This window comes from Drosophila subobscura, chromosome A (genome assembly GCF_008121235.1).
Source record: "Drosophila subobscura isolate 14011-0131.10 chromosome A, UCBerk_Dsub_1.0, whole genome shotgun sequence".
In the NCBI taxonomy this organism is placed as follows: domain Eukaryota; kingdom Metazoa; phylum Arthropoda; class Insecta; order Diptera; family Drosophilidae; genus Drosophila; species Drosophila subobscura.
In genome coordinates this window covers 23202515-23228809 of record NC_048530.1, presented here as the reverse complement: position 1 = coordinate 23228809, position 26295 = coordinate 23202515, and the positions used below count along the sequence as shown (strand labels likewise).

General features: G+C 49.7%; 4 protein-coding genes across 4 annotated transcripts; 2 read left to right on the top strand and 2 right to left on the bottom strand.

Annotated features, from left to right (window-relative positions):
• Window positions 1-2428: 2428 nt before the first annotated feature.
• Window positions 2429-14712, top strand: LOC117898968 (sex peptide receptor). The gene is made up of 4 exons (XM_034808712.1): window positions 2429-3177; window positions 5307-5437; window positions 8297-8358; window positions 12501-14712. Exons 1-4 carry the CDS (start codon window positions 2595-2597, stop codon window positions 13228-13230), a joined length of 1506 nt encoding a protein of 501 aa, XP_034664603.1. The 5' UTR covers window positions 2429-2594; the 3' UTR covers window positions 13231-14712.
• Window positions 14713-15289: 577 nt separating this feature from the next.
• LOC117903271 (endothelin-converting enzyme-like 1) lies at window positions 15290-17173 on the bottom strand. The gene has a single exon (XM_034815174.1). The coding sequence runs from the start codon at window positions 17171-17173 to the stop codon at window positions 15290-15292; it is 1884 nt and encodes a 627-aa protein (XP_034671065.1).
• Window positions 17174-22753: 5580 nt separating this feature from the next.
• On the bottom strand, window positions 22754-23630 carry LOC117903270 (the record flags this gene model as incomplete). Its single annotated transcript, XM_034815173.1, has 3 exons — window positions 23486-23630; window positions 22959-23414; window positions 22754-22884 (listed from the first exon to the last, which is right to left on the bottom strand). Coding segments are annotated over exons 1-3 (618 nt in total), but the record flags the coding sequence as incomplete, so codon positions are not given.
• A 391-nt stretch (window positions 23631-24021) lies between these two features.
• LOC117896518 lies at window positions 24022-24688 on the top strand. Its single transcript, XM_034804890.1, has one exon. It carries the CDS (start codon window positions 24084-24086, stop codon window positions 24651-24653), a length of 570 nt encoding a protein of 189 aa, XP_034660781.1. The 5' UTR covers window positions 24022-24083; the 3' UTR covers window positions 24654-24688.
• Window positions 24689-26295: the final 1607 nt, after the last annotated feature.

The following is a 26295-nucleotide window of genomic DNA, read 5'->3' as shown; positions in this document are numbered from 1 at the left end:
TTGTCCTAGTTAAAGTTTTCCATCATCGTCTTGCCTGCACGTGGTAATGGATCAAAGATGGCAGCTGATGGGACGGGCTGGCGAGGCAGATACAAAATAGATCAGAGCGTGTCAAGAGCAAAAAGCTAAGGCCAACATAATTAGTGCGAGCCGAGGCAATCGATAGGCCTCCTGACTTAATTAAGGGCACTCCCCTCGCTCCTCTCCGTCAAGCGATGCGGCAATCTGGGATTTCTCTAAGGCTGCCATCTGCTTACAACTTGCCACCTTCAATCAAAGTTGTAGATTAGTTCAGCGATGTCGTTGCAGTCCATGGATCATGTGTCTTAGATGTATGGCTGCTCCGTGGAACATGTAATGAGATGTGGACTTGGCTGCTTAGCTAATGAGTATTTCGACAAAGGTACGGCCACAGTCAAAGTCCACTTCCAAAATGGCTTCAGTGGCTCCTCCCCTCCCCTCCCCCCTTTGAAAACAGTTGTAAAATTGACCCAACTGCTTACAGCACCAATGCACCACCGATTGAATCCATAAAATATTCACAGCTCTCCAATGCAATGGAGCACTCCCTCAGACAATGCCCGAATTCACTGAATGCTTAAACGAGGTCGAACAAGACGAGAGATAGACATTGACGGGCTAAATTGAACTGAATTTCCCTCCTTGGAGCCACATTCCCTCAAAGCTAATTGCGACCCAGACTCTCCCTCAGACCCAAGTCGAGCAGCCTTCCCATACCCTTTGAAATATTTCCGCTGTGGTCGTTTTCCTGCACTCGATGCATGGCCCCCCCTCCGCTGCTGAATGCTACTTTGTTCGATTGCCTGCACTTTGCATATTCGATTCAGTGATTATTGCGTTATCCACTGTTTTCTTGCCATTCCATTCCATATCTTGTTTTAATGGGGATTTCAAAGGCACTCAAGGCGGCGGTGGATTGGTTGCAACTAATTTGCTAGTTGATTCCTTTCGGCGGGAATCTCGGAGCTATTCATGAGAGCAATCCTCCTCGCAAAATCTCTAATGAATGAAAAGTAATGGCAATTGGTTTTTGAATTTATTTAATTAGTTCGCATTTCAGTGATTCGGAGTGCCTCCCCGTCGGAGTGTTCATCCGAGTTCATAATTTTCCGAATTTCCTTTTGATTCCTAATTCAGTTACACAATTACATATATTTTGATAAGGGAGCTCCCCTGCCCTGTCCTGCCCTTTTCAGTGCCCTTTTGTCTCCATTGAGGCCCAAACTTTAATCGCGTAAGGGATGTCGAACATGCCACCATAAAGTATGCCAATGAATGAGTTTTTCGGTCTCTGCCGTATTCAATTTTGTTTCCGACCACGAACCATGACCCAAACCCATACCCATACCATCCCCTCTCCTATATTTGTGCTTTTCTATGTGGGTCAATGTGACCCAGAAAATACAGAAAAAAGCAAAAGCCACCAAGAAATGAACATTGGAAAGAGAGATCTAAAAAGTTGCCCGATTCCTTCCAAGATGCTTGTTCGTATGTGCGGCTGTGTGTCAGTCGTTGGTCTGCGAATGCGAATGCGAAAAATAAAACCATTAAAAAGGCAGCATAAACATGACATAAACATGCGAAATGCTCTGTTATTAGTTTGGTTCTGAGATCATGGCCGAAAGGGCCCAGGGCCCTGTCTGACATAATGTTTACGGTCAAAGTTGCGGTCTCCTTGCCCAAAGGATGATGATGATGGCTGGCTCCCAGATAACATTTAAATCGGCTACTAAAATAACACAATTATATGTCCGCATATGTCCGTATGTATATACTGATAACAAAACGAGCAAAATGGACTTTAATGTTGTAAACACAATCATTAGCCTATTATTGAAAGATTAGCCCGTGAACAAATATTTGATGATGACTTTGATGCATAGTTTTGTATGTGAGTAGACTGAACAATCAACAAATGTTTGATCGTTCCTTGGTACTCGTAGCAATGCAATTTCATGCAAACAAACCTTAAAACAATCGAAGAGGAAAAGCCATCAGAATAATTAAAGTCACTTCTCTTTTTTTGTGGTTTGTTGACAAACCCAAACCCAAACCCGAATTCGATTGAATTGCAATATTTGGATTCGAGCTCGGACTCGGATTGCCGCAAACATTTTAGCAAATCGAAATCGATCAAACAAATTGCAGTTGGGCGCGGGCACTGACTCTGTTTTTTCTCTGTCGTTCCCCATTTCCCAAGTGGAAAGCGGTTTGTGCTTTTCTGGCATATTTTTATAATGCCAAAGTTTGACCATTAGGCAAGGAGCTGTAACTGTAACTGTAACCCCTCGGCTCCCAAAACTCGTGGCAAACAAGTCAATGGACATACTTATCCGCAAAGGGAAACTTTATCCGATGAACTTTTATTTGTGCGCAAAACTAAAAATTGATTTCTCTTGCAGGCGAGGCAAGGATAACGACGAGTCGGCAGAGGAGCCCAACTCCGGACAGATTTGGATACCAGGAAGAGTCAATAGCAGAGCCATCCGCAGTTGCCATCATCGTCACTCCATCAGAGTCATGCCCGACTGGGCAGGGATGGCGATCAAGGGGTGCTAATTGAATTGCGGGAAATGTCAACCTCAGTCACGAGAACCGTCGCCGTCGCCGCTGCCGCTGCCGCCGCCGCTGTGGCCGTTTTGGGGTCCAGCATGGAAAATAACTCTGCCTACTCCTACGATACATCCGCCACGGACGTGCTCTATCAGTGGAGTGCCAATGCGGCGGCAGCCGCCAACGGCGGTGGTGCACGTATCGCCCATACCATGCCGCCCTCAGTGGCGACCCTGCCCCCAGCGACGAATCACGGGTCGATGCATCCCGCAGTCAGCATGGCCATCGGAATCGGCATCGGGCAGCGCCTCGCTCCCAATGAGACGCAGTTCGGACTGCTCGACTACGGGCTGAGCAGCATGAACGACAGCCTGGACTATGCCTCCTACCAGCAGCAGATGGGCGAGGACGGGCAGTGCCGGCAGCTGGACGCCAACGTGAGCTACTGGAACCTCACCTGTGACTCGCCCCTGGACTACGCCCTGCCGCTGTACGGCTACTGTATGCCCTTCCTGCTGATAATCACCATCATATCGAACACCCTGATCGTCCTCGTTCTCAGCAAGAAGAGCATGGCCACGCCGACAAACTTTGTGCTGATGGGTGAGTGGGGGGCAGCCATCGGGAACCCAGGGACTGTCATGTCATAGAAAATTCGATGCTTTATTTGATGGCAAGACCTTGAAAGTCGCGCGACAAATGCCGAACTTCATTCGGGCATGCAATCGAGATTCAATTGAGAAGAAAAACTCTCGTGCCACATGCAGCTTGTTCCTCGTGTGCAGTGCACCTTTGGCTTGGGGCAGTCAAGGCCAATACGGTGGTTGGGACTTGGCCTCCGCTTTGGCACTCGTTTCTTTCACTTTTGCTTTCGCTCTCGCTTTTATGATTATTATTTATTTGTATTCCATGTCATTTTATGCCCACACCCCGTGTGGCACCCCCCAGGCACGTCGCCGCGCCCCCTCTTGGCGCTTAATGTGCCACAATGTTAAATCAGGCAGAAGTTTTGTGAGATTTCAAAATAGCTGGCAGTGTGCGTGGCCCAATCCCCAAGCCCCCCATTCGGCAGAGTCCCAGCCCAGTCCCAGCATCGCGTAATGCTGAGATATTCTAATAGCGTGTGTAATGCTAATAGCTGGCTGTCGCCCCGTCTCCCTGTCGCCCCGTCTCCCCGTCTCCCTGTCTCCCTGTCTCCCCGTCTCCCTGTCTGCTTTGGGGTGCTGCGCTGTGCTCTGTGTGTGGTATTTGCCACTGATTTATGAAAAGTCGCTGCTGCGGCCGTGGACTGAGGACTGAGGACTGACGACTGAGGCGGGATAGAGTGGAGTGGGGTGGAGTGGGGTGGGGTGGAGTGGAGGCCTGCGAGTGAGTGACTGTAAGTGGCTTACACGAGTACTTCGAGTAAATCCCATCGAAACATTCGATCCGATTTGAGCCAGCAGAGTGTCAGGGGACTGCCAGAGTTTAAACTTTAAATTATTCGTGCGCCAGCAATGGGTTAAGCACGTTTAAATGACACCAACGCCAGCATCCTGCCTCTCCCTGTTACCCCTGCTCCTCCTGCTCCTCCTGCTCCTCCTGCTCCTCACTCCCGACGCGCGTCAAGAGCAGGCCAAGGCTAATCGCATTCGGTTCGTTTGGGGTCGACGTCAAATGACAGCGGTCCAAACATGAAGTGAACTCTGCGCTCAGCAGCAAAACCAACGAGCAAGCACCGAATAGCCTCGAAGCCTTAAACACCCTTAAGCAGATCTATACATTTGCAGGGTACGAAAGCTGATTGAGAGAGATATGGAAATCTCTTCCTCCTGAAAAATAGAACATATTGCTGGATCGTAGATCATTCCCAGGAAAAACCCATCGACGGGGGAATATGTCCCATGCCTATGTCTATTTCTGTGGCTGGTTGTACCCACAACATAAAAACACAAACGAACACAGACACTGAGGACACGAAACACTTTGTCCGTCTGCTGCCTTTCGTCCCGTCCAGTCAGTGCACAAAGGTCAGGTCATCGGTGTGAAGTCAGTTAAATGCTCTGGTTCAAATGTCACTGGGCCAGCATCAGGGCCCAAGCAGAGCTGGCAGTAGAGGCGGAGCAGCAGAAGCTGTTTAGTTCTGATAAGGGGTCCAAACCGAACCACTTCGGTCGCTAGTTTGTGTCTAATTTGATTTTGATTTTGATTCTGAGTATCTGCAAACAGAAAACCGCTTTAATAGGGCACTTGGTTCCAGGGCGAGAGTTCCATGAGCCCAGTGGGATTATTCATACAAATGTCATTAGAAATCAATTGTAAATAGAGTTTCAAATGTAAAATATTAATGAAACTCGCAAACAATTATTGACACCCGTTAATAATTCGATTGGGTTATTCAAATAAACACAAATTCAAATCGCGTGCCAGCCGTTGTGTGTGCTGACATTGTGTAGGTACAGTACAGAACATAATAAATAATTGATTAACCTATCATGGCCAACGAATCGATTGGGGGCCCCGGATCGGGATTACAGATGCGACCCACCGACCGACCGGCATTTGAACAGACAAAATCAACATCAAAATCAACGTCAAAATCAACATCAACATCCACGATGTTGCAGTGCCCGAATCGCCGAATCAATTTGCATTTGAGAATCTCAAAATGATTTGCATAACCATTACCATAATTTCTAATTCGAATTCGAATTTCAATTTCAATTTCAACTTTATTTCTCACCCCGGCTTAGGCATGGCCATATGCGATATGCTGACGGTTATATTCCCCGCACCAGGACTCTGGTATATGTACACATTTGGCAATCATTATAAGCCTCTGCATCCGGTCTCCATGTGTCTGGCCTACAGCATTTTCAACGAGGTGAGTAAACAAAGTAGCAGCTATCTCCCTTGCACAGTTTCCATCTCATTCTCTCACTCACACTCACACTCTGAGCCTTTTTCTTGGTCACTGTCTTCATCTCTGTCTGTTGCTTTGCTCTCCCTGTGCCTGTGCCTGTGCCCCATCTTGTTTTCCAGAAACTAATTGCCAAGGCTGGTCACAGTGGAAAGAGCGGAAACTGTTTGTTTTGGCTTCTGGCCACGTTTCTTCCCACTCCATTCCACTTGTCAGCACTCCACTGCACACCCCTCGCCACACTCCACTTCACTCTCCAATCCACTCTCCACTCCAGTTCTGCTGGAGGCGACGCTCATTGACCTAAATAAAATGCTTGGCTGAAACTTTTTGTGTCTCCATCCTCCCACCTTAGTCTTCCAGTCCCAGCGCCCCAGCGCAGCCCTCTGTCTCGGTCTCTGTCTCTTTAGGTCCTTTGTCTCTGGCTGATGTATGAGGCAATGTTTTGTGCTTTGTAGTTCTGCTGTTTCACTTTCACTTTCACTCAGTCCCCCCATCCATTCTGCTCTCCCTTTTCTGTTACCATTCCCATTCCCATTCCCATTCCCGTTATCGTTATCACATTTGATGCCACGTTACTTTCGCAGCATTCTCCTGCTCTCCTCCCTCTCTCTCTCTCACTCTGCTCATTTCTGTCAGCTTAATGAAAGAATGAAAAACGCTGCTAGTGCCACTTGCCACTTGCCGTTTGCCACCTGCTGCCCCCTTATCCAAAAAATTCCATCTATCCCCACTCCCCCTCCCCACTTGCCATTCCCATTCCCATTCCCATCTATGCATGTCGTACAATACTCTGCCCATCCCCTTACTCATTCATTCAGCCATTCACAACACTTAGTCATTCGTGAGCTTTTTTCCACCATTACCATGCAGACTTCTGCCCCTAGCACGTTTTTCCTTGATTAATCAACATTTTCAATTTATGGCACTCGCTGAGGGGGGTACGCCAGGGGGTGGCTGGAGTAGGGGAAAAGCAAAACTGTTTACTCACTTCAATGGAGTAGTGTCAAGCTGATAAAATGCCCTTACTTTTCCCCTTACCCGCTCTCTTCTGCCCGCACCCCAAGCCCTACCCTTGATCGCACTCTGCCGCATGGTGGGTCAAAGTGCCACGAAAAGCTGTTGCAAAATTCCAGTATTCAGCTTGTAGGTGTTAGATGCTTTTCCCAGGGATCTGCTACCGCCAGTTACTGACAACTCCGTAATCTGTCTTCGCTTTCAACAATTGATGCATCGGTCTCGAACCACTGTCCCCAGTGTGTGTTTGTTGCTGTAGTTGCTACGTGCTGTTGGCGGACCCTCAGGGGATTTGTAGCAGCTAAATTCCATGCTGCGCCTCTGCCCCATGCCGAATGCTCTAGATGGATGGGTGGATGTGGATGTGGATGCTGCTGCTGGCAGGGGATGAGGAGAGGGAATGGGGAACATAAACGGGTAGAGCAAAGTCCTTTTGGTATTGCGACTAGGACTATCTGTGCGTATTACTGCCATAAAATTCAACTCACATCCACATCCAGTGGAGCTCCACTCCTCGTTCGGTAATAACCGCCAGGCGGCCATTGCAGACTGAGAGTTGAAGATTTCATTTCATTTCTTCGGGAATTTATATGTTCCAGCCAGCTATCTCTCTCCGTCTCCGTCTCCGTCCCAGTCTTTCTTTCTCTGTCTTTCTTTCGCTCATCTCCCTTTGAGTGGCGCGCATAATGGCCATGTTAATGTAACGAGGCAGGGACGTCGGATGAGGCTTAGCCATTTCATTGTAAAATACATTGCACGCACACAAAGAGGCAGCCACTCTGCAGTCCGGAGTTTATCTCTGCGTGTGTGTGTGTGTGTGTGTGTGGCTGTGTCCGTGTAATTGCAGTACAGTCAGACACATAAACCGGATTAGGCCACAGATTGTGCATTATATGGCTAAGCTCAATGTCAAACGCACACACAAACAGAGGCAGAGAGGCAGAGCGAAAGCATTGAATGCGGTTGAGGGAGATGGACTGTGGCTAAACACCTGACTGAGCACCTGTCTGCCGCAGAGCCACACTCATTATGGTCCATAAATGGAGCAGACACCTGTCCAGCGAGGGAGGCTGCGCAGTGACTGCCGAAATGGCCATCCAATTGTGAGCCAGGGACGCCAGGGACGCCAGGGACGCCAGGTGCCGGCTAATGCAACCAAATGCCACACGCAGAGATGCTCCCCTGACAGCTGCAAAAATCTGACTAGAAGGCTCCCTGTGCTCCTTCGTGGTTGCGGCCGCAGTCTGACGAGAGCTAAGGGAAGCTTTTTAGCTGGTATTTTCTACCTAGCCAAAGGTAATCTTGTGCATGCATGTCGTAAATCTGTTTCGGCATCTGAGGGCATTATGTGAAAATTATCATTTAATAGGAGCCCGTTTTACATACATATTTTCCCCCTGGTTATCTCTCTCTCCCGATCTTTGGAGTTTAATGCCGCTCCTGAAAGTATGCCACACAAATTATTCATTCATTCATGCCGTCACAATTCCAGCTCAAATGTAAGTATGTACATACCTGTAGGTTCATATACTTAATGGATACATCCCATGATTGATGACCCTTTCTGCTCGTCTACAAGTACTGACATATTAACGGGTGGGGCTGTCGCTCTCCTCGCTTCTCAAGTGCTTTACGTGCACCAAAAGTATGCTAATAAAAGTGTGCCTCCTGCTCCAACCTAACACCACACAAAGCAACGCACGAGTGTAGCACTCACCCCTTAGAGCCTATGAATATTGTATTCTGATCTCGCCTTCAACATTGACTAACTAACAATTTGGTTTTTGTCTTCTTGTGTGCTTACAGATTATGCCAGCCATGTGCCACACCATCTCCGTGTGGCTAACTCTGGCCCTGGCCGTGCAAAGGTAAATATGCAATTAGGCCAATACAAGTGGGCACACACCTCCCAGGCACATGGTTAAGATGTAACTGAATAAACGCCTAACCCACTGACTGACTGCCTGACTGACTGACTGACTGACTGCCTGACTGACTCGTTGACTTGTCAATGGTGGCAATAAATCAGTTTTTGTGTCGTCGTCGCATTCTGGGCAAAAATAAAATGTCAATGCCTCGTCGCCTTGGGCATACAAATTATGCCGAGTGGCACTGGCTGGCAAACAAACAAATGGCTTCACCTTGGCCTGCTGCTGCTCCTGGTCGATGCTGAGTCTGTGGCTGATGCCTTCGCAGTCAGCGCTGCGTATGAGTAATGCGAGTTATACATTGAGCCGGCAGCTGACAGCCAAGACATCCCAGACATCCCAGACATCTCGCAGAACAGACAATCAATCGATTGATGGCAAATTCTCTTTTTCCCTCCACCCCTGCCACTGACACTGACACTGTCACCCACTCAGAGGTGGGCATGGTACATGGAGACCATATTGAAAGGGTCTTTAAAATCAAATTCGCCCGCTACTAATGTTGACCCATCTGACCCATCGGGGCCATAAATAAGCCAACTAATGCACAAACAGACGACCGTCGGCACAAGGGCCTCTAAATATTGAATAGAACAAAACAATATAGCCCCCGAAAGCGACAGAGATCCCATCCAAGAGCAGGACACAAAAAAACAACAATGAAGAGGAAACAATAAACTAATTTCAAATAGGCAACATAAATTTCAAGTCATCTCCAGGACCCCCGCCGCGAGTGTGTGTGCATGAAATATTCCTTTCAAGAGCCGGTCTCCCACACCACTGAAAGTATCAACAGAGAAAAAAGGCAGCCACAAAAGCCAACAATTGAGAACCGAAGCTTTAAATACCCTTTTACCCCCAGACATAGGGTAAGCTGAAGGAAAAATTCGACCAAATGCAGAATCGTTCTTTTGCGAACTATTTTACATGCTAATCCAAGTTGAATTTTGTCTGTAGAACATGGCGATAAAATCGGAGAAAGTATAAATCTATAAATCAGGAGCTGTTTACGCCAAACAAGAAAGAAACTGTTAAATGTTAGATAGTCCACGACGTAATCTTGGCAATGTGACAAATGAAAGATGTCCTGAGAGATGCGCACGCCTCTAGTTCATAGGAAAATGATTACTCCCTTAGCTCCGCTGCATTCTGACAGCAATAATGATGCCCTCGGCGAGGGTACAGAAGGAGCGAGAAAACTGTGGCACACGGCGCGGCCCCTGTGCTGGCCGAAAATGCTCTTGAAAATTGGCCAACGCATTGTTCTATTAACTCATGTGTGGGATCATAAATTGTACAGCTTTGCAAATAAATTTGCCAACAGCAGGCAGACCCAGGCACCCCACCCCATCGAGAAGTGCCAAAAAAAAAAGCTGCCATGAGAATAGTCATAAATATTTGCGCCATTATGCGACTTTGGGCAGCTTTCAAGTGGTCGCCAGTGAAGAGGGGGAACTATGGGTTGATTGCGTGGCAGCGTGGGCTGCAGCATCACCAAAAAGCTAAATAATATACCAGTAGATGTCAAAGCAGGAGGCACAGGCAGAGCCATGGGGGGAGTCTGGACAGGACTCTGGCTCTGGCTTTCTAAAATGCGTTGAAAATCGCCGGAGGACAAATATCGCGATGAAAACATTCAACATTTATTGTTATTACTGTTTTTGTTGTCAACTTATTGTATTTCAAGTGTTTTTATGGCCTTTGTCGGGTGTACATACATACACACACACACACACACATACTTATGTATATGTGTGCGAGTGTAGTAGGACAATGGGAGAGACGCTGGCTGAGTGTATGCGCTTGGGTGGTGAGAGGTGGCGAGGGCTGGTGGGGTCTGGGTGGTACTGGGTACCCGGTTGGATAATGCTTTCAAGTGCCTCGAATGAACTGACTGAGTGAGTGACGCTTTCCATAACAATTTCATATTGCACACATTTTATTATACACCAATTTGTTCCTCTCCTTTTCCCTTTTCCCTGTTCCCTTTTCCCTCTTTCCTTTTTTTATATTTATATTTTTGTTGCTGTTGTTGTTGTTGCACATAAACTCTCAGAATTGGCATACTTTTTGAGTGGTGGTGCTGGAAAATCCATTGAAGCAACTGTGCATCCTCCTCGGGCTCGTCCTCCCACTTTGCCTGAGCCCATTCAAGGGTGCAAATATACAGATGCAATTTGAGTTGTGCTGGAATGCGTTTGATTAGCCCAACAGGATAAATCAATCAACATTTCCATCAGTCTGTCTGTGTGTCTGTGCGTCTCACAGCGGAGTCCCAAGCGCAAGGTCTGGAATAAATCTGGAAGTTAAATTATGTACTAGAGTAGTTTTTACTCCTACTTTTCCTCCAGCGCCTCCAAGCAGAATTCCAGCTTGATTTCACATCTCATTTAATCGCTGTCGAGAACCCAGCGAGTCTTGAAAGGAAATTCCGCCATTTAGCATAACTTGTGCAGTCCGGAAGCCGGACATTGACTCTCTTGAGAAATCCCGTCGCCTTGATTGATGGGCAAATGGTATGGCAGAGTGGAGTTTACGGTCAGCCCTTTAGGCCAAATTAACTAAATTGTTAAGGGAAAACAGGGAAGAGAGAGAGAGAGGCAGCGCGAGAGTGGTTGGGGGAAGGGGAATAACATAAGCCAGCTCAATGTAATTCATTTATTAATATCAATTCCATTTAGGGCTAAACGCCTGGCAATCGTTTCGTCCTTCGTCCTTCGTCCTTTGTTCGGGTTCCCATTGCCGCTGCCATTGCCGCTGCCATTGCCGCCGCCTTTGCTTTCAACTTTAATGAAATCCCCGCTTGACAAAGGTTCAATGAAAGATTGATTGAAAAACATTTTCAAGTGCCGGCGCAATGGGCGTGGCCATAATTATGCGCATAAATTAGGCCAAAGCCGAGGACCTTGAGCACCCCCATGCCCCCTGCCACACCATCTCAGAGAGCATCAAAGTTCGTTCGCTTCTCTGAGATTCTGATTGGGTGGTTGGGCGGTTGGGTGGTTGGGCGGTTGGGTGGTTGGGCGGTTTGCTGGTGGAAGACGTCGGGCTAAGTATTCTGGCCTAGGGGGCTCGTTCTGGCCTGTACAACTATAAAGCGGCATAAAAGTCGCCAAGAAACTTTTCGACAAGCCTCCCCAGGGAACGGAACGACTCTAGCTCTGCCGGAGATGGGTGCGAAATTGACACTGAGCGATGCGATGGCAATGGCAATGGCAATTGGGAATGGGGAATGGGGATTGGGATGGAGTATGGGAGATCGTGGGTGGTGGATGGGGGATGGGGGATGGGGGATGGGGAAGGCCCTTGACAAATTACTCAAATTATGAAATTATAAGGCACCAACTTGATTAGCTTTTCAGATTGGCTTTGATTGCTTCATTCCCCAATTGCAAATGGTTCTCCGACCTCCACAGCCGCCATCTAAAGACCGTTGAGGGGGGTAGGCGGGCGAGGTGGGAGTGCTGTCAAGGATTTGCCAAATTCGTTGTCACCACATTGCGATCGTAAATTCGCACCTGGGAAATTGGTTTATCTTCCTCTGTGTCGACATTGTGCTGGCTATAAAATTATATTAGGAGAATGCGCTTAGCCGCACAGAGGCTCGTTCTCAGGACCGTTTTCAAGGCTGTAATGCTCCGAAATGGCCAAAAGATGAAGGCTGATTGGAGGCTGGCAGCCTGACAGTTAATGCCAGCAGGATTAGGCCCGATTGGGGCTTGAGGCTTCATGCTCGTCCTCGTCCTAGCCCCGTATATTTGCTTGCCTTTGTTCAGCAAGCAGTTCCATTCCACAGATATCAAAACGAAGTACTCAACGCTTGGCCTCTGATTTGTGTCGAGTTTTTAATGGCCTTTCCCAGTGGTTCTTAAACACTCGAGGGAGTCAGTTCATCGCACAGTGGCTGGTTGGATGGTTGGTCAGCCCGCAAAGTGCTTTCAAATGTTCGAATGAAGAGGGAGATTAAGACCGACTTAGCATTTTGGGAACGCTTTTCAATGGAATCCGACAGAAGGACAGACACAGGACAGTGCAAAATACAATGAAATTCAACCTACTGTTTTCTCGTCTCGCTTTCGCAGGTACATTTACGTGTGCCACGCCCCAATGGCACGGACATGGTGCACCATGCCGCGGGTGAAGCGCTGCACTGTGTACATTGCGCTGCTGGCGTTCCTGCACCAGCTGCCCCGCTTCTTCGACCGCACCTTCCTGCCGCTGCAGATCGAGTGGAACGGGAACGAGACGGAGGTGTGCCACCTGGAGACGTCGTTGTGGGTGCACGAGTACATCGGCATGGATCTGTACTACACGAGCTACTACCTGTTCCGGGTGCTGTTCGTCCACCTGCTGCCGTGCATCATTCTGGTGACGCTGAACATCCTGCTGTTCGCGGCGATGCGGCAGGCCCAGGAGCGCCGGAAGCTGCTGTTCCGCGAGAACCGCAAGAAGGAGTGCAAGAAGCTGCGCGAGTCCAACTGCACCACCCTGATGCTGATCGTGGTGGTGACCGTCTTCCTCATCGCCGAGATACCCATCGCTGTCGTGACGGCCATGCACATCGTGAGCTCGCTGATCATCGAGTTCCTGGACTACGGCATCGCCAACATCTTCATAATGCTGACCAACTTCTTCCTGGTGGTCAGCTACCCGATCAACTTTGGCATCTACTGCGGCATGTCGCGCCAGTTCCGCGAGACCTTCAAGGAGATATTCCTCGGCCGGCTCATCGCCAAGAAGGACAGCTCCTCGAAGTACTCGATCGTCAATGGCCCACGCACCTGCACCAACACCAACGAGACGGTCCTCTAGTAATTAGTGATGTTGGTGCCGCGGCGTGGCAGCAGCGACCAGCATCGCACCACCACCGCCGTCCGCACCGCCCATGCCACAGACCGCCACAGCACCCAATGTGGCGCGGGCGGTACGGCTCTGCCGCAGCACCAACATCTGCTCCAGCACTACCAGCAGCGACGCGTGAGCAACATGGACATCATAACCGAGGAGCGTAATGTCTAAACAGATACCAGAACCATAATGCAACCACAATATACAGACATAGATACGCGCTCGTGTGTGAGTGGTTTCCAATCCAATTCAAAAGCAGTTCAATGAGCAACCCTCCACGTGGGTCTCAGTCCAGACTCTCAGCAAAAACTCTCTTAAATGCCAATCGAAAGCAGAGCACAAAACGAGCAGAATCGATGGGATCTTCGATGGTTGATTCAAAGGCAAAGCCAATACCAAATACCCAATACCAAATACATATATACAAAGCATATGCAAATAATCGATAATGTTGAATGTCTGTTAAAACTCCAGTTACAGTTACCGTACCCCCCCACCCCATAAATATACACAGCAGTCCCCGTAGAGTCTCTCGACTTCAGAGCATTTGATTTTCGTGTGTTGTTGATGTTAATGTTGATGTCAAACTCTGTCGTAATCTGCATTGATGTTCAGGCTAAGGCAATACATAGATGCATATGCATGCATATTTGTATCGTTCTATACACGCACTTCAAGCGTTAACCACAACCCAAGGTCTAGGTTTAAGGAGGGAGCACTGGCGGGAGTAGGATAGGAGTCGACTTGAGTGGTGATAGCTGCCCTGAGCAGGCGAGAGAGCTGAGGCGGTAACGTAATATTAATGCAATAAACTTAAGATCAAATAATTAGGCTACGATCAGAATTATCTACAGGAAACCCAGCCCAATCGCCCAATCGCCCCCTCCCCTCCCCAGAACATAAGAGCATAAATAATCATTAACAAAAACAAAGAAGTAATTTAAGTGTCTACTGAATATTGAAACAAGGCTTAAGTGAACCTTTATTTTGGCGCAACTTTTTGTGCAGTATTTTTGTAATCCGGATCATTCTTAGGCTAATCATGGACACAGGGAGTGGCACTCGCTTAAATCTGTAAACCTTTGAGCCCCAGAGTTTACCGATTTAAACGATCCAGCAACACAACACACGAACACGACTTTTAGCTCGCATCAGTCATGACATAACGAATTTCCAATTGGTCTACTCGTACATAAGTTATTTTTTTGCTAGTGCTAGGAAACAGAATAAGCAGAATAAGCAGAGTAAGCCATAACGATTCAATGTTGATATGTGTACAAGTGTTTTACAATTAAAGTTCAACTCAAATGAATACTAATAATTACAAATTAAACAATTACAATTACAATTGCAGTTTCCAGTTTAAATGTTTTAGATGTACGAAAGAGTAGGTTTGATTCTGATTAAGTAATCAGAAAATCAGCAAAGCAAAAACAAAAAACAAAACTAATAAAAACAGAGGAAACAAAACACTGCGAGAACTCTCGTACAACCATTGCTAACAATTGTCTGTCTGAATGGAATGTGTTAACTACTTTTACTACGTCTACATACTGCATATGTACATGTGTATGTACTGTATGTATGTACTACATATGTACATATATGTATACTCGTTCTCGTAATTCGTGGCAGCAGCTGCACGAGGGTTTCATTTCATCTGATTACTCTGAGTACAGTTCTCGGACTCGTTCTGTTCCTTTTTTGTTTGCTTTTGTACATACACACACACACACACACACTAACAAATGTACATACATAATGTATTTATTTTGATGGTGCATCCAATATTGAATAAATAAACGATTTAAATGTCACACCAACTCTTGTGCGTTGCAGTTCTTACGAAATCCGCAGACCTGTCCACCGCTCACGCTCTCGTGGGGGAAATGTTGGGACACAGAAACTGAAAGCCACTCAATCTAGAGCTTATCTATGAACGATCTGGTGATCTAGACAACTAAATATTCTCTGGGTCATAGATCACATCCTCGGTTCGGGTTAGCTGTTGGTGTTGTCCATGTCAATACAACTGGCAGCGTGACCTTGTGCCACTTCGCACCGACTTGCAGCCGTAGGCCTGGCGGAAGGGATCGAAGCTGGCCATGGCATCGTTGACGCGCAGCCTATCGCTGCCGTGCTCCTCGCTGTCCTCCAGGTTCTTGTCGTCCGAGCAGAAGAATTGCGCAAAGTTGAAAAAGAAGAGCTGCTTCTGGGCCGGCGTGCCCCTGCCAGGCTCGTCGCCCGCGCCCGCGCCCGCCTCGAAGTACGCACCGTAGGCCAGATCGAGGCCATTCAGATCGGCAAACTTCTCGTCGGCGAAGAAGGGGCCGTGACGGCGTTGCAGGCAGAGTGCCTGGGACAGGTAGCGTCGACTCGTGAGCATGGATTTGCTCTTGGACCTGTTGGGCCGACCGAGCGCATCGAAGTGCACATCGACGGGCGCAAAGCCGTGCGAGAGCTCGTGGCCCAGGATGAAGCCCAGCGAGCTGTAGGTGAGCACCTGGCGCTGGCCGGGTCGGAAGAGGGGCGCCTCCAGCAGGGAGAGTGGCACGAGCAGCGCGTTCGCCCTGGGCATAAAGAAGGGCGAGGCATAGCTGCCGTAGCCGTGCACCTTGACCGGCTGCAGGTCGTACTTGGCGTCCGGACTCTCCTCCTGGCGCCTCGAGTGCTCCATTACGGCCAGCAGGTTGCCAAAGTAGTCGGAGGCGTTGATCCGTAGCTTCCGGTAGTGCTGCTCCAAGCGCTGCTCCACAGACTCCACAGACTCCACGACCCCCGGGCTGGGCAGGATGCTCAGCCGCAGGCTCATCCTCCCCAGCTTCTCGAGCAGAAAGCGCTGTGTGGCCGCCGAGAACTTGTTCCGATTGGCCCGCACTTTCAGTCCAAATTGCTTCTTCAGCTCTCCGAATAGCATCTGCAGCGTGCCATTGGCCTGCAGGTGGGGATGGTGTTGCTCCACCAGCCAGACGGCCGCATGGGTGACGAACAACCGGGCCTGGGCAGCACACTCCAGCCGGGTGAAGCTCCAGGGCGCCCGCTCGGCATCGCGGTGCAGCGAGCGGAGGAGCAGGTAGTGGAGGAGGAAGCGCGGCGGCTGGCTGGCCAGGTGGTGCGACAGATGCGTAACGTAAAGAATGCCCGTCTCGTAAGTGGGCCACGGCAGCATCCAGTGGGCCGGCACCGGGAACAGCACCTGGGTCTGGGTGCCCGTATCTTTTGGGTTCGTTGCCCAGCGCGCAGCCTCCTCGGGCTTGATCTGGGCGGTGATCGCCTCCTCCAGGTCCTTCACCTTTTGCCACACCTTTTCGGGGCTCTCCTCCGGGGCGGGTAGAATGCGCCAGAGCTGGTCGAACTCCTCGCGGCTCAGGGGCTGGTACAAGGACGCGTTTCGGTCGCCCTCGGCCGAGGGGCGTAGGATGAGGCTCGCCCAAACTGCGGGCAGATTGCTCTCGTTGATCTCTAGAAGAACGTCAGCCTGGAAGAGGGCCGTCAGGGCCACGGACAGACTGTTGCCATCCACTTCGACCATCCGGCACAACCTCAGCATGAACTCCGCCGAGGGCGTCGCCCCGAGTGGAGTCCGGCAGGCGGTATAATAGTCCCGCAGCAGTCGCTCGAAGCGGTGCTCCTCGGGGGCGCCTGGCGTCGTCGGCTGTTCCAGCAGCTTGGCCAGCTTCCCGTGATACACGTGGTCCAGCTTGCCGATCAAGCTGCTGTAGGGTCGATCCTGATGCGTCCGCATCCAGTTGCCGCAGGCATACTCGTAGAAATCTGTGCAGGGGTTCGCCGAACGGTTCATGTGGCGCCTCAAGGAATTCGGCAGCTGGTCCCGCAAGCCCAGACACAGGCACGGCCACGGGCCAGAGAGGATTGTCATCAGCAGCAGCCACTCGATCGCACGCATCGTGACCGAGACTCGCTCTCGAACTGAGTCGATTGTTTGCGCGACACTTTCCAGAGCTGTTTCACGGCGAGGTTATGTTTGGGGGTTATCTCCAGATCATACGTGCTGGCTGGGTCTGCGGCTCGCGGCGGGGAAGCCCGCCCCGCATGGCAGAGCAGTCTCTGCCCTGCGAAATCAAGATCACTGATCGACCGAGTGCTCATCTCCGGCATCCAGAGGCATCTGATAGCTTCTCCGCTGCAATGGGGCTTGCATTTGGGACAGAACTGATCAACCGGATAATGAATCTGCTACAAGTAATAACAGCATTAATTACGCTGATTCAGTTGGGTACATTCAAGTGTATTGGAAAGCGTCTTCGAATCTGGCAAAACGGGCTTGAATGCTTGGCAAATTTCCAATGATATCACAGCACTTGACCCGCCAGTTGACACACAACTGTACTGAGTACTCCAGTTGATGCCCTCCCATTTGCCCCCGAAGTAGTTCCAAAACTTTCCACTAATTCTCGTACATACATACATATGTAGGTAAAGATGTACAACATATTCATGTACTACGAATGTGAACAACAAAAACGTGTTGGATTTGTCGCTTTTTTTCGGTATTTTGCTTGGGGAAAGTTTGCTGTAGAAGTGTGCAGCTGCAAAGTGGAAGGAAAACACTTTTGCATTCTGCATTCTGCATTTGGGAGTTCGAAACTTTTCAACGACACGCATATGGAGGAGGAGTGGGAAACTTTGACTCTCAGGAAAAGTGTTGGAAATGGCCAGAGACGACTGGCGCTGACCTAGCGATAAGTGTGGCAGCTTCTCCGCATGCCAGAAGAAGAGAGCTAGAAGGACTCCCCACAGGTGGGGGCCAGCAGTCGCGGTTGCTTACACTAATAATACAAGTAATCTCAAGTCGAATCTTAGTAATAGTTTGTATTGATTAAAGAGTATTGCCACTCTTGAAAACATGAAAGAAAAACGAGAAACGTTCACCATATGTGTGTGGAAATAGAGGCTCACAGATCTGATACAATTTTGTAGGCTATTGAGCCTGGAGCGGTAAGCGGTAAGCGGTAAGCGGGATGCCAGGATTCCTTGGCCTTGGCTTGGATGATATGGCAGCAATTTATAATGCCTGCTGGAGCAAATGAGGGAGGAAACAACACCAAGGAATTTACAATTTTAAGCCTTTTTCGGGTGAGCTAAAAGGCTGCAGGAAAACGGGAAGGAAAGGCTGTACAAGCCTCATTTATTTCACTCAAAATTGATTGACGCCCTCCAAACACACACATGAGCAGACACGCACACACAGGCGAGCATCACGAGTGATGAGTAGAGGAGATGGGCGATGGGCGATGGGCGATGGCAGATGGGAGGAGAGTAGACAATGAGAGGGCAACAGATAATCAATCAGAAAGCTGCTTATTGGCTTTTCAAAATGCGTCTAACAAAATAAATAAAAGTCAAAGCGACAATGTGGCATGTTATGGTATATCCCCCAGTCCCTGCCCCTGCCCCTGCCCTGGGCCCACATCAACCACGAATCATTCACTGGAGTCCCCTTCCTACCAGCTGTTCACTGGTCCAGGGGCCAGGCCAAGGAGCAACAACAACAAGCATTCAACTTCAATCCGATTGGGGGCGAAGCCCAGTCGGTCTGTTGGTCCACTGGTCCACTGGTCCACTGCCTGGCCCCGACCTAATGCCAATTTAATGCTGTGTGTGGCTTATGCCTGTCTATATCTCTGGCTCTTGCTCTTGCTCTTGCTCTTGCTCCCCCGTCCTTCCCGCCCCTCTGTCCTCCTCCTCCTCCGTGTGAATCCGTGCGTACTGGCATGTGTTTGGGTCTTTGCTAAGCCCCCTCATAAGACCCAAGTATCGGCAGATGTACACACGAGTAAAAGTACATACATACATATGTACATATGTACATATATGTACATATATCCCTTATGTGTTTCGTATTCTTGTAATCAAAGGCAATTGGGTATTTCAGTTGCCCTTTTTCAGCCTTTTCTAATTGAATTTACATTCACACATCAACAATGAAGATGGCCATCTGCCTGGAGTCGGTCCAGCTAATTAGCTTTTGGTCGCTGACTCTGAATCCAAATGCAGTGAATACATTCTAAAGTGGATTCAAATGTAGTCAATGAACTACTTGCAGAAAACATTCAACGCCGGCCACAGCTTCTAGTCGATAAATTGAACATAGGAGAAGGAGTGTCAAATGCCTGGAGACCTGAGGTTTGGTGCTCTGGTGGTTGTCCCTCTGCTGCCCCGGAATCCTCTTTGTCTTATAAGTATGTACTTGCTGAACAGGCTTCAGATCTTTCTGTATGCTTTAAAAAGTGTCCTTGCAGCTGTAAGCCTGCCTCATTATTAAATCTAAACACTTGAGAGTTTCCGAGTCCTGCCCTCGGGCCTGGCAGAAGCTCGGGGAAACCACATCTGCCCTGCGGTCCGCTGATTGTCTGTTGATTTACAATTAATTGTCGCCATTCTTGTTGGGCTGAACTTCATTTGCTACAAACACAAACCGCATAACTGCGAAGCTGGAACTACCTAATGCAAACAAATTATGCTAAAATATGTTAAATGTTTTTTGTGCAAATAAAAGGCAAATCTCCAACCAAATACCATATACTCCACATACAAGTACGAGCAACATTTTAAATAATTTGCCAGCCATTTGAAGGTCTAGGACTTAGAACAAACTCTCTGTATTTTTTCTGTGTTTCTGTTTCTGTTTCTGTTTATTATTTATTTTGTTCCTGTGCTGGGGCGGAGAGACCAAAGGAACATGCCTCCCATTCCGAGACTGTTCCTTTTTTTTAATTTAAATAAATGCGACCTGTTACTATTGTGGTTGTTACTGCTGCTGCTGCTGCTGCTGCTGCTCCTTCGTTCATTTGTCAGCGGTTTGCCTGAACATTTTTGCGGCCTGTCGGGTTTTGATGTTTAATTGCGAAAGAAATGTGCCATTTGGCCGTCGTTTCAGGCATTCCGTTTTAGTTTATGGTTTATGGTGTATGGTTTATGTTTATGGTTCGCTCATTTTGTAATTTAGCAATTTGCTGCGAGGGCCAGAGGGATCTCTCGTGTCCCAACCTTTTGCATTTCGTAGTTCAAATTGAATTGAACCTCCTACCAAGCCCTTTGGATTACATTTCAATAGAACACTGTGGACACCAGCCACTTGCGTACCCATTTGGTTCTGGGCTCGAATCAATTTTCCGCTATTATTGCTAATGATAAGTTTGGATTGTAGGAAAAAGGGCAGTCATGGTCGCGATAACTGCCCGTCATCCATCGTTCGGAAATAGTCCAAGGCATGACAATCGCGTATTGTGGCCGAGTGTCGTCGGGGCATGCGGTGACTCTGCAGATTGCGCCACACTGACACCTCTCCTTGCCACAGCTTGGTTTCCAAGTGCCAAATTATGACCCGCACTTTCGATCCGACATGGGATTTGTGTTTGGTTCATGAATTAAGGACTCCATTCACATGCATGGAGCTCGAGGGTGGTGCGCACACCACACCACAGGGGTACGGGACTCCCACACCCACACCCCCACCCACACCCACCCCGAACAGGCAGTGGTCGGCCATTAGCCTGGACTGCCCCTAGATGTAACTGTGGCTGTCCCCTACATGGCACATGGCTCACCGCACGCAACCCAGGAATGGACACACTCAACCCACACACACAGCCCAAAGGTGTTCCTAATTTATGAATCAACGCAATTAGCTCTAATAACTGCTGCGCTGCTGCTGCTGTCCACAATTAGCTGAGCACATGTTGGAATGTGGGCGTGGTGCCTCAACGTTTCGCCTTCATTCGCATTCATTATGCTGCAACGAAATGACAAACGGTGTCGGCCAAGTGTTCAACAGTTGGAGATGATTGCCACTCACTTGGATTGCCATGCAGAATCGAACAGATTGGAGGGCAAAGCTGAAGTGGCATTGGGAAGAAACCCAAACAGGAACACAAGCAAATAGAAGAGTGGAGATATAAATTACAATAGGAGCAGATCCAACACAATTTGAATACAAATGAAATATGTTCGCGCCACTTAACAGGCTGCACAGGAATAGCGTGGATAATTCGAGCAATTGGGACACATTTCCTGAACGCCGAAGATGTTCAGAACCACGATGGAAAAGCTACTTTATGAGCAAACGATACTGAAGACAGACACACCTACATACATACATATGTACATACATATGTACGTGGGTAGCTCCCACCTGTGTTGAGCAAACACAGAGGCTCGACCACAACTGGATTTGTGTGATTCGAATTTGGTTTGATTAAGGGAGTGGAGTGTTTTAATTAAAGCAGCCATGGCAATGGCCACACAGCCTCCGGGGGAAACAAGAACAGCAACAAGAAGTTTCGGCACTGTGCTGGTGACTTGTACAAGTTACCGGGAAAGTTATTCGAGCCTTGTCGGGGTGCCAGCAGCCAGCAGCCAGCAACCAGCAACCAGAAAGCCCCTGCCACAATCGCAGCCACATCCTTCCTGCCACAGTTCGCGACAAGTTCGCGTTGATGATGATTGTTGTTTCCAGTGTTGCGGAGATGTTGCAAGTAATTTGCAGAACTTTGGCCTGTTGCCCGGACACCGTGCGCACGAGTATGTGTAGTGTGTGTAATTCAATAACTTTCAGCTCGAAATGAAATCCAAAACACAATGCCGCATGCCTCATACCTCATACCACATGCCACATGCTGTCTTATGAGTACACAACACTCGCGTCTCCTGTTCGATGCCTTTCCCCTCCTCCACACGCCGCACTTGAATATGCAATTTCACTCAATTTGGCCTGCCATCCATCAATTAATTAGCGCTTCCTGAAAAGTTGGGTCCGCTTCCAGGATTCCCGGAACTCGGCCAAATAAAAGTGAACTCCCATCGACTGGGACCCTCCCTCCGCCATACAATTGTAATTTGAGTTGTTATTACGTTTCCAGCTCCATCCCATCCCATCCCATCTCCTGCCCCTGCCCCTGCCCCCGCGTTGTCTGGGGCAATGCAAACAAAAAAGTCAACGACGGTCATTAGTGGGGATTTAGCTTTCCATAGCTAGGCAGTCGATGCGGGGACATTGTACAGTTAATGATACCTGGAACTCGACACAAATAGAAGTACGGAATCGAGACAAATGTGCCAGCCACAGGGATCGCCCTCCAGGCTCGATGGCAATTCAAAATAGGGACAGAGACCCACCCAGCGATTCCACTCCAGATCCGTATCTTGAGTAATAAATATGTGTTTTGAGATCGATGTGCACCTGGCCACAATCGACACGAGATGAGTCCCTTTGCTCCGAAGGCTTGTTGGCTAAGTAGCCAAAGGAACTGGCAGGGATTGTCTAATGCCTTTTATGACTAGCGGTGTTCCGAGGAAACATGCGAACCTCGAAGCATCGATACCACCAAGCGGTCTTTCGGTTGAAGTCTCAAATGTTTATTACAAAAATGAAGGGTATGAAAAGAAAGGTGCTTTTATACACATTGATATTTATGGAACTCCATCAGGCAGCCGAGGTGGTGGGGCGGGGAGTGGTCGTGCGCCTGCTGGTGGGGCGGGGAGTGGTGGTGCGCCTGCTGATTGGGCGCCTGGTGGTGTTCGGGAGGTTGATGCAGGGCCGCTGCTTGTCGCCCACCTGCATCTCTCCGCAGCGACGCTTGTCCGTGCGCAGCCAGTCTGGAAGGATGGATTGGGCATGGATTGTCGGGCGGGATGCTCGTGGTGGATATCAAAGAGGTGGCGGTACTCACTGTTGCGGGGCTGGCTGTTGCAGTTCTGGTTGCGGAGCTGACAGGTGTTGGCCAGGATCTTGCACTCCCGGTTGTTGCGCGAGCGGACGCAAATTTCCTGCCTGGGCGGGGTTCTCCTGCAGAGTCGGGGGCGTGCGGGGCAGGCCACCCAGCAGGCGCGCCTGTGGGCGGCTCCGACGGCGCGCACGGTCCTGCAGTCAATGTCGCGGGTGTGCCGGATGCCGGCAGGATTGCCCACCCGATTGGCCTGGATGAGGTCGCAGATGTTGTTGAAGCGCTGGCAATCGCCCTGCGGCGTCCTGCCACATACCCTGGGGCTGGTGCGGGCACAGACTGCTGGCGGGGAGCAGGGCCATGGTCGGATGCTGATCGGCGGCAGGGTGCTGACGGACCGCCTTGTGGTTGTCCGCGGGGTGACGGTGGTGAGGCCGCTGGCCACACAAATGAGGGCCGCTCCTGTGGTTAGAGAAAAGCAAAAACTCTTGCCTCATCCTGTGCTGGATCCTTCAGAGTATCTCCATCCTTACCAAAGATCAGTGTCAGTTGATTGCTGTGCATCTTGCTCTCTGGCTATTAGCTGGCTGGACTCTGCTGAAGGAGCTGTTGGCTCTGATGCCTTCTGGGCCCACCGCCCTGCCTATTTATACCAGCAAGGGGAGCGATGCCAACAATTGCCTGGAAGGGAACTCTCCACACAATCCATCTACGGCACGCGTCGGCTCTGCCATTGTGCAACACACAGCGAGGCATTGACCCCAGCGCCAGGGACAGCTGTTGAATAACTGGAGCATCGGAGATTCACTCACGATCGGCACAAAGTAGAGTTTTTCTTTAATGAAAGTCTAGAGCAGTTTTAGGCCCGCTTTTGACGAGAAACCCCCACCAAGTGGAGTCAAATTGTTGTGGATTGAGTGCCAGATTTCGGACGATATCCCATTGATCGGTTGCAACAAAAGCCGCGGGGCAAACAACAGAACAGCTGTGGCAGGTGGCATGGGTGCAGGCGATCGATGGAGCTATAAATACGCAGCGCCGCCAGCAGAACGGCATCAATCAGGCGAGCAGCTCCAGCAGTCGATTAAACAGAAGATTCACACACCAAACGAACACTCAATCAATCGCATCATGTCCAAGCTCAGCATTTGCCTTCTGCTCGTCGTCGTCCTGGTGGTGGCCATTCAGGCCGATGGCGATGGCGATGGTCGTCGCCCCTGCGAGGGCCGCTGCACCATCCGGGACCTGAACAGCCCCAGGCTGCTCTGCGTGCGGGATCCACGCAGCAACACCTGCACCAAGCTGCGGCCCTGCCGCCTCCGCGAGCTGAACTGCCGCCGCCGCGACTCTGGCCTGGCACCGCTCAAGGCGAGCTGCACCACCCGCTGCCGCAACATCCTGGGCGGCAGCGGCGTCAGCGGCCAGTGCGCCAAGCGCATTCGCACCCAGGCGCCCCGTTCCTCGGACTCCAAGCGGGTGCGCGAGTGCCGCAGGCGTAAGTGCATCGACGACAACATCGCCGGCTGCTGGAAGGATCGCCAGGGTGCCTGCATCGTGCAGACCCGCTGCGAGGCAAGCCGCAGGAACTGTGTCCGCCAGTCCAACCAATGGATCCGCACCAGCCAGTGGCGCTGCAGTGGCAATGTCCAGGGTGGCGGAGCTCGCAAGTGCCGCAACCAGCCCATCGTCATCAAGGATTAGACCAAGGCCCTACACCTAATCGGCAACCCTGAAAACCCCCCACAACCCAAGGCCCTCCCGACTCTTCTTTTAACATTTTAAGACATTTAGCCATCAATTTCCCCGAAAATGAATCCCAACTTTCGCAACTACTCCAATCAATTCTTGTCGAAGGTGCCGCCACGATACGATGGTGAGTCCCATTAGTGCAGTGATTAAAACTTTTTGAAATCTATATCACTCCGTGGGAATATCCACAACTATTCCAATTATCAATGGCTTGAGCATTCTGGGTGGAGGCTGCTGATGGACGGTTTTTATAAGCGGCAAATGCCGAACAATCCGCAACCCATTGAACCCATTGAACCCGTTATTCGTGAATTCAATGGGAACTACGAGTTCTCGCACATGAATGAAATGAATTTACATTATGTCTGCATGGCCACATCGCTGGAGGGTCAATGCGGTTTCCCATTGCGATTTCCCTTTCAATCCCTTTCAATTATTGGCGGGCCTGTGCCTGTGCATGCATAAACATTCTGAATATGCTGAAAGGTGCAGGCCGGTGGCTCCTGTCCGACCTGTTTAACTGGTAAAATGTGACTACACAAATTTACGTACAGACATTCAAGTAAATCCTGCACCTAGAGCCGATCCGATTACCTTTGTCCGTGGCTGTTGAGTGGACGTGGGTTTAATCACAGCTTAGACCTTTCACCACTGGAGCCTGTTAAGTGGCATCCATCCTCATCCACATCCACATCCACATCCACATCCTCCCACTGGATTACTCGCGCGACCTTTGCTCTGACCTTTTCTAAATGCAGTTGTAAATATTTAAATGGAATTAGACATTTGCTGGATTCCACATGCGTGCGAGTGTGTGTGTGTGTGTTCTGGTGTGTTTCTCTGGCGTTATTTAATTTCACGCTCGGCGGGCGCAGGGCGCACCACAGACCACCGCCCACCGCCCACCGCCTGGTGAGTGCCATGCCACACATTCTGCAGTGCAGCATCGTAATCCAGTTAGAGTCCAGTTAGTTGCTAATGTTTTCTAATTTGATTAAGCCCGCTCCACATACACGTGGCAGAGCAAAGAAGAGTGCGGTGCGGTGTGGTGCGGTGTGGTCCAACAAAATTTGCATTTGAGCATAAAGTGGCAAGTGCAATTTTCATATTTACACTGGTGAACACTGCAGGACGGAAGTACTGGACGGGGCTGGGCAGGGCTGGCTGTCAGGCTAATGGAACAGGTTGCAGCGGAAACAGTTGGCAAACGATGCTGGGCTGGGGGCTAGGGCTGGGGTTGTCCTTCTTTATGGCCATTCGGCGGGCAGCAGGTGACAGGACAACAGAGCTGCAACAAAGCAAAGTTCCCCAGGGGGACGAACCTCGGAACCAGACACAAAGAATAACAATGTGTGGCTGTGTCTGTGTCTGCGTCTGTGAAGCTGTGTGCAACGCCTGGCGCGTGTACTAAAGCAAGGATAAGAGACGGAGATAAACCCCACTCTGAGCCACTCCCCTGCACGGGCCCTCGAGTCGGTGGCACAAAGTGGGACTTCTCGTGTTTCACTTAGCGTAAGCCGACCAAATGTCGCTGCGCCACTTGCCACACACTGTCGGGAGGAAGGGAAGGGAAGGGAAGGGAAGGGAAGGGAGT

Bases quoted from the DNA above. Each gene is read 5' to 3' on its own strand.
- LOC117898968 (XM_034808712.1), top strand. From the start codon at position 2,595: ATGTCAACCTCAGTCACGAGAACCGTCGCCGTCGCCGCTGCCGCTGCC. The intron at 3,178-5,306 runs GTGAGTGGGGGG...ACCCCGGCTTAG, and splicing joins GACAAACTTTGTGCTGATGG to GCATGGCCATATGCGATATG. The intron at 5,438-8,296 runs GTGAGTAAACAA...GTGTGCTTACAG, and splicing joins CCTACAGCATTTTCAACGAG to ATTATGCCAGCCATGTGCCA.
- LOC117903271 (XM_034815174.1), bottom strand. From the start codon at position 17,173: ATGCGTGCGATCGAGTGGCTGCTGCTGATGACAATCCTCTCTGGCCCG.
- LOC117896518 (XM_034804890.1), top strand. From the start codon at position 24,084: ATGTCCAAGCTCAGCATTTGCCTTCTGCTCGTCGTCGTCCTGGTGGTG.